The 7776-nt window shown below is 40.9% G+C and overlaps 1 protein-coding gene across 2 annotated transcripts; it reads left to right on the top strand.

Moving 5' to 3' along the window:
- Positions 1–457: 457 nt before the first annotated feature.
- Positions 458–5743, top strand: LOC105022587 (cytochrome c-type heme lyase). 2 transcript variants are annotated; one of them, XM_020041616.3, is made up of 7 exons: positions 458–477; positions 2538–2696; positions 2867–3084; positions 3387–3535; positions 3986–4105; positions 4243–4329; positions 5067–5743. In XM_020041616.3, the coding sequence occupies exons 2-7, from the start codon at positions 2558–2560 to the stop codon at positions 5263–5265; spliced, it is 912 nt and encodes a 303-aa protein (XP_019897175.2). In that variant the 5' UTR covers positions 458–477; positions 2538–2557; the 3' UTR covers positions 5266–5743. The 2 variants fall into 2 exon arrangements, with proteins under 2 accessions (XP_019897175.2, XP_010889438.3); XM_010891136.5 differs by lacking the exon at positions 458–477 and adding an exon at positions 1063–1243.
- The last annotated feature ends 2033 nt before the right edge of the window (positions 5744–7776 follow it).

Here is a 7776-nt window from a genome sequence, read left to right as displayed (position 1 = left end):
GATGATAACCTAAAAATGTATTTACAGTTATGTTCCTCATCCAACCTGACAGAGCTTCAGGGAATCTGAAGACTGCTAGAAAATCCTCAAATAACACAGGTGCCATGCCCATGGCGTCATAGCCATTTTGGTGTCTAATTGGGTATGTGTGAAGTGGAAAGAATACTTATGTACATGTGATATTTTAATTGTAATTTTTTTTAAGGCTTGGGCACACATAGCCATTTGGTTTACGCTCAGAGCGAGAGCAATTAGCGATTGTCATGTTCACACTGGCTACTTCTTAGCTGGGAACAGTATGTACAGTGGACGTCAGTTTTCTGCAAGCGAATACCCTCTTTGTCTTGCTCTTGATTTTTACTAGCGATTTCTTTTTGTTGATCACCCACGACTCGTAGCTGGCATTTAGTGTCTAGCGATTCAACAAGCTGGAACGCTAAGTGCTAGCCATGGGTGATCAACAAAACACAGCTTGAGGTGAGTTAGGGTTTGGAAGTAAGACGAGCACCAAATGTTTGCAAGGTCTACAATCGCAGCAGTGTGCCTCGTCCTTTATACCTTTGCATTTTCAAGTGCAATTCTGTAGTTGTCTGCTTGATTTACGCAATTAGAAAACTACAAATAAGTAAAAAAAAAGTGCTAGCTAGCTACTTATCTGAAAATGTAACTTAGAATTAAGCCGGGACCACAAAAGTTAGAAGTCGTTTTTTTAAAGTTTTAAAACAAACATCAAGTTAAAGTGCTTTTGGAAAATATTCATACCCGTTCACTTACTCAACATTTTTTTGTGATGTAAACTGATTTCATACGAGATTTAGCAATCGTTTTGCCATCCATCTACAAAGAATACCACATTATGACAAAGCCTAAACCACATTTTTAGATCAGGGGTTTTCAAATCTGGCCCTCAAAGCCAGTTCCACAATTGTTTTTCCTTGCAACCCTCTAATTAGGGACTTATTCAGACTTAAGACACCAGGTGGGTCCAATTAATGATTAGGTAGAACAGAAAACCAGCAGCCTCCAGCCCTCGTAGGGTAAGATTTGAATACCCCTGTTTTAGATAATTCCCCAAATCATTGAAAGTAAGATTCACACTCCAGCACAGTAGGTGGCGATAGTGCAGCAATATTCTTGGATGCCAACTGCCATAAAATCCCACCAAGGAAGAACAAATTGCATTGTGGGAAACGACCGCACGTTAACATCAGTGCTTGACATTGGGGATACTTTATTGCTTGAGGTTGGTATTACATTCATTGTGATATGAACAATTAATGTTGGTATGAATGGTAACATTTGAATCGGTAACATCTCATGACCGGACACAATTTTTATTTTATGGCATCTCGTTTTAAACTTACCATAAATGGAAGGTTGCTGGATAGCTTTCGTAACCAGCTAATCGTTTTAACCTTCTTACTTATAAACCAGCTGCATGTGTTTTTATTTGTTGCCTACAGTAAACGTTTCCTCGCATGTGTAACAACTTTGAAACACCTTCGGCAGTTTCTACCCATGCCGTTGTTAATTTAAGTTAGTTACAGTATAGTAGCACCCTTTTCCAGGCATATACACGGCAGCACATTTGTTAGACCTTGAAGATTATGTAGGGTAAGGCAGGGCAGTGTGTCCAAACCTACCCATAACTATCTAGTACTGTAACCCGATTTGTCTGTTTCCTGTAAATTAGCTATTTAACCTATAAAATAATAATAATTTAGACTGACGTTTCCCCCGCAATGTCTGCTTCCGTTACGTATAGTGGGCCATATATAGGCTGAACGTTTTTCTTAGGCACGACGCATCGCGCTGCCTCTGGGTACGACACTTGACAGAGCCGTGATATTTTGGCAAAATATCTTAAACCCAGAGATGCCCTGATTTATAAACCCATTACCAATGCATTTAGAACCGTAAAAGTTGTGATGTCAGACCCGCGGTGGAAGGTTTCATGTCAGCATAAAATAACAGGCTAGTTCTAAACCTCGTGCTGACGCGCATGTTGAAATTGTTTTTATTCCACCCGTTGAGTTATTTGTTTGCAGTTCACCTTCCTGCAGTTTCCAGGTACTGCAGGGGGTGTTGTTCTTAAGAACAACCGAAGTGCCTTTTTGTATATAGAACGTAAGATGAAATCATGATCAACCAAACCTTAACATATCAGTATCTACAAAACAACAGTATTTCCCTTCAATAGAGGCATTCCCAGAATATCCAGAAATTATTTATTCCAATCAGTGGGTTCAGTGTTGGGTTATTATTGTTTCTAGTCACTGAAATGCCTCATTGGAACAGTTTTGGTATACTGAAACATTAATGTTTGGTTGATCATGGATTTCATGTTATTGATCAGTTTGTAACCTGCCATCAGTGTGAACAGAATGTAGAAGTAGTAAAAATAACTATCTGTATAGTGCTTTTCTAGTACAATTACACAAAGTGCTTTAAGCATAATAAAAATACTTTAAAATAATCACTAAGCACTTTTCTTTCTTGTCTAAGACTAGCTTGCTAACATTGTCTTTTTGGGCTAGGACAAGGTTGGTCAGTCAGGATGGGTGCCACAATGTCCAGTCCTGCCCCACCCACAGTCCAGGCTCAAGCTATAGTGGCCACACCCCCTCCAGCATTTGGTGTTGGTGTGGCGCCACCCGAGGGTTGTCCGATGCACCAGGCACAGGAACCAGTCAAAGGTAGGCTTAGTTTCTGCACCAGCCGATGCATATCTGGTCCATTTCACGTTTACTTACCATGTTGTCAGAATGAGAACGCGGGTTATTCCTGTGGCCTACTTGACTTGGAAAAAACCCTATTCCCTAAATCTACATTGTAAATGGGATTTTTAAATCTGTCCCCTGGGTAGTTGCCCCTCCATCTGGGTGCCCCATGCACCAAGCCGGTGCCCCTACGGCAGACAAACCAACCACGGTCGGAGCAGTACCCCAGGGTGGTGCTCCTACAGGAGTCACTCCTCCTGCTGTTGGGCCAGTGCACCAGGACCGGGCCTATGAGTTTGTGGGATGTCCCATGAAGGCTGCGGCTGCTGGACAGGGCCAGTCTGACATCGACCCCGCTAACATGGTCAGTACTGTGGTAGAGCCTGTATGTTTACACCTGTTTACTTCTGCCAGCGTAGCTAGCAGGTTGCTCTTCGTTAAACATGTTATGGTCACCTGGCTTTTCCTCTGCTGGTTGATGGGCCTTCTGTGTGAAAGGCATGTCGGGAAAGTTTGTGTATTAGAGTTGTTCAAAAGAAGAATAGATGGAGGAAAATGAATAGGCAGAGAGCTGAAATGTGGTGTTTTATAAAAAAAAATGTACCTCTCAATTTGAGCCTAATGACAACCTAAGCCTTAATTTAAACATATCATCCATCTGTACAGATGCCTCCCCCCAACCAGCTTCCTTCTCCAGAGCAACCATTCCCTCTGCCAGTCAACAGAGAGGAGTCCACCATTCCCCGGTCTGGGACCGATAAGAATTGGGTCTACCCCTCTGAACAGATGTTCTGGAATGCTATGCTCAGGAAGGGGTAAGGCTACATGGAGGGTGTCAGGCTAAGGCCTTACCACAGTAATGCAGTTTACCAGGGGTATGGCTGAAATACATGAGCTTGTCATTCCGATGGAATGTTAAGTGGATGTAATGACTCTGTGGTCCAATTGGACCTATGCTTGGTGTTGACCACAGTGTCCTGGATACTTTTCCACTCTTGCACTCATCATGCCCACTTATTTTATCCCTTTTTTCATGTAACTAAAACAATTGAATAGTGTAGAAATGTGTTCCATCTGGGACTGAAAAGAACACCAAGTAAAGGTTTTCATATTGTTAGCTTGAGTCATATTGAAGGAGTAGCACTGGGAACATTTCCTTCCGCGGACACAAGTGCAGATGCTCTGGTCTTGTTGTAAACATTAGATTACAAATTGAGATGGCAGCAATGGTTTCTAACTCGCCATGTTTACCTCTCAAACACCAGGTGGCGATGGAAGGAAGATGATCTAGGCCAGCAGGATATGTCCAACATCATCAAGATCCACAACACCAACAATGAACAGGCTTGGCAGGAGATACTGAAGTGGGAGGCCCTTCGTGCTAGGTGTGTGTAAAATGTCAACCGGTTTCTTGTATATGCACCCTGGTCAGAAGTTGTGATCAATGTAGAAATTGCAGTGATAATATATAATTGTACCAATTGGTTTTAAAATGTAAATGCACTTTTTTTTTTTTTGTTAGGGAGTGTCCATGCGGTCCTTCCCTGAAACGGTTTGGAGGGAAAGCAAAGGAGTTCTCCCCTAGGGCTCGAATGCGTCATTGGATGGGGTGAGAGGATAGCTGTTCATAAAGTTGTCATTTATATACTTTAAAATGTTTTACTGCATGTTCAAATACACTATTTTAGATGTGCAGAGAATACATTTTGCTTATGGGGGGGGGCAGCAGCATTGTATACGTCTCTGCCTCAGTCCAACTTAAAGCCTAACATTTAAATATACACTGATCAGCCATATCATTATGACCACTGACAGGTGAAGATATTCAGTGTTACTCACGTTATCATGGCACCTGTCAGTGGGTGGGATGTATTAGTCAGCAAGTGAACATTCTGTCCTCAAAGTTGATGTGTTAGAAGCAGGAAAAAGGGTCAAGTGTAAGGATCTGAGCGACTTTGACAAGGACCAAACTGAAGCCCTTGTTGGGTGTTCCTGGTCTGCAGTGGTCAGTATCAAAAGGTTCAGGAATGGTTTGAGGAACACAACAAGTTCAAGGTGTTGACTTGGACTCAGTTCCCCAGATCTTAATCCAATGTGGGATGTGCTGGACAAACGGGTCGGATCCATGGAGGCCCCACCTCACAACTTACAGGACTTAAAAGATCTGCTGCTAATGTCTTGGTGCCAGATACCACAGCACACCTTCAGAGGTCTAGTGGAGTCCATGACTCGACGGGTCAGGGCTGTTTTGGCGGGAAATGGGGACCTACACAATATTAGGCAGGAGATCATAATGTTATGGCTGATCGGTGTATATATGCATTTGATTCTAAATTCTATTTTTAGGTATGAATTGCCGTTTGACCGCCATGACTGGATTGTCGACCGTTGTGGGAAGGAAGTCCGCTACGTAATTGATTATTATGATGGAGAGATTAACAAGGACACCTATCAGTTCTCCATTCTGGATGTCCGCCCAGCTTTTGACTCTATTGATGCAGTATGGGATAGAATGAAAGTGGCCTGGTGGCGCTGGACCTCATAACCAGCAAACAAACACACTGTGGAATAAGGTTTTCCATTCTTCAGTTTTGACCTTGAAGACCCATTCAAAACCTTCTGCAATAATTGGACACAAACACATGACTGTACCAGATTATCATATTCATTTGATTTCAGTGTAATGTGTTCAAGGTTCTTGCGATATAGATCCTTCTGGTGAATTGTACAACATGATGTGCACATGAGACAGCCAGTGGCTGACTTCGGAGTTTGTTGGAGGTATGGTACTTCGGTTCTATCCCCTCAGCATTTGTAAATGTAGTTATTTTGCAAAGGGAGTCTAAATTGATTTTTACTTGTTTGGCCAGCAAGGATGTTGATATTTAAACGAGGCAAAATGCAACATCCCTTCCTCTTTCCTTCCTTCCTGCTTTTCATTTTTGTCAATATGTTTGGTTAGTTTTGCATGTAATGGTTTTAAAATGTCTTATAAGTATATAAAGATGATGACAATACCTTAATCACTAAGTCTCAACTTAATTTGTACTTGTAGAGCTTTACTGGTTCAATAACCATTTGTATATTTGCAGGTATTTCTCAGTGAGTGACTGGTAAACAATGCTGATCGATTTTGTGTTTACTTATTCATTTCTGTGTATTCAGCTACCTCTTTTCGAAAATGTTTTTGTTACTGTTTGACAAGTTTTGGTAGTATTTGGTTTGGTTGCCCAGAAAACACCACTTTTTACTAGAGCTTAGCAAACAGCTCTACCAACTGAAGTAGAAACACAGTAAACAGGGTCAGTCTTTCACCACCATATCAAAAAGCAATATATTTAATTACAGTTTAAGAATAAGCTACAACCTGAACTACGTAGATTCAATTCGGTATATTTCTGTAGATTTTCCTTACATTTTCTGAGTATTTAAGCGAAAGGTATTGGGAATTTTTGTTCCCAACACCCAAACTTTACTCTGGACCTCAAGGCCAGTTACACAACTGTTTACTTATTGCACACCTTGAACTAGGGACTTATTTTGACCTGGTTTGTGAAATTAAAGATGAGGTAGATGAGCAAATCAGCAGTCTCTGGACCTGGAAGGGTAAGTGTTGAATGCCCATGGCCTGGGCCATACTCCTATCAACAGAGATAAAATAAAACATTTCTGTAATTATACACTTAACTATATATAAGGAAATAAAAGTCCACAGAAGATACACAACATAATTTAACCCCAGATGAAACTGAAAATGCGTTTTTAAACTTAAGGGTCCACAAGGTTGCATATTGACCTTACCTGATCTTAGAACTGGGTCTGACCCACTTCAGAACAGAATTTGTTAGGTATTTCTTTTAGGCTACAATTGGGTTGGATTACAATTTAGTAGGAACAATACGCTACCGCTATCGTTTGCCCTACCAACCAATCAGGGCCTACGTTACGCAGGTCATTAACCGATGATACATTTGGATTAACCGAAATGTCGATACATTTGGATTAACTGAAATGTATCGACACTCAAACCAAACCTGCATTTGAGTTATTAGTACCTTCAGCACCATCTTTTGGTGTAGGGAGGGAATTACTTCAAATAACAGAAATGCTTATCCGGTGTTCTAATTTTGTATGAACAGCAGATGGGGCAATATCTTCAGGATAAAGCCCCTTCTGTTGCATCCTTGATGCTCAAAATTGCCTGCATTGCTAGTATGGGCTTAAAGCGAGCCAATCCATTGGTTGGTATATCTGTAAAAGTCACACCGTGGTTGACATGATCTTTCATTGTCTTCTCCCTAGCTTCATAAATGATCTCAATCTTATCTGAAACCCTTTTTTTCCCCACAAAGATTGAGGAAACCAAATGACCACGCTACAGTCTAAAGATAGATACATCTCCCGATATATCTTTTTTTTTTCTTTCTTTATGAGACGGACTGAGTATTGATTTGAAAGATTTAGAAAAGGTGATTTCTCTTTTGCTTTGAGATGATTAGAGATCGACAGATAACGAGAAAGCTAGGGCCAGAGAGAAGATACAGAGTACACTAGTAACAGGGTTCCTGGTGCTGAGTGGGTGTGGGAAACTGAACATGAGATCACAGTCTGGTTAGCTCTATACCCCTGAGCTTTCTGCTCTCGGTTTTCAACTACTTTACCTATTAAGGATGGATTTTTTTTTTTTTCTGGCAATAGTTTTTGTTTAACAAAAGTCAGCCAGTGATAGAAAGACAAAGACGACATTCACATTTACTACTTGAAATCCCTTCTTTTTACCTCCCCCCAACAAACATATACAGAAGCACGTCACCAAAGCTGCACTAGGGTATAAAGCTAGAGCTGTTTTAACGAGATTTACTGGGATATTCTGCCAAACACATGAATTTTTACTGAGATAAATATCTTGGACAAACCAGTAAATTATAGATTATTTCTACGAGCAGAGTGACATAAAATGTATCTGTTTATTAGGGCTATATAAATACAATGTCTGCATCTGGCTTAACCATGTCCTTTTATGCTCTCTGCATGATCAGTTATTGTGTGTGTGATC

Source organism: Esox lucius, chromosome 21, assembly GCF_011004845.1.
Source record: "Esox lucius isolate fEsoLuc1 chromosome 21, fEsoLuc1.pri, whole genome shotgun sequence".
NCBI lineage: Eukaryota > Metazoa > Chordata > Actinopteri > Esociformes > Esocidae > Esox > Esox lucius.
The sequence above is the reverse complement of the archived record's forward strand: the minus strand, read 5'-3'. Positions and strand labels throughout refer to the sequence as shown.

Bases quoted from the DNA above. Each gene is read 5' to 3' on its own strand.
- LOC105022587 (XM_020041616.3), top strand. From the start codon at position 2,558: ATGGGTGCCACAATGTCCAGTCCTGCCCCACCCACAGTCCAGGCTCAA. The intron at 4,106-4,242 runs GTGTGTGTAAAA...TTTTTTTGTTAG, and splicing joins TGGGAGGCCCTTCGTGCTAG to GGAGTGTCCATGCGGTCCTT. The intron at 4,330-5,066 runs GTGAGAGGATAG...TTCTATTTTTAG, and splicing joins CGAATGCGTCATTGGATGGG to GTATGAATTGCCGTTTGACC.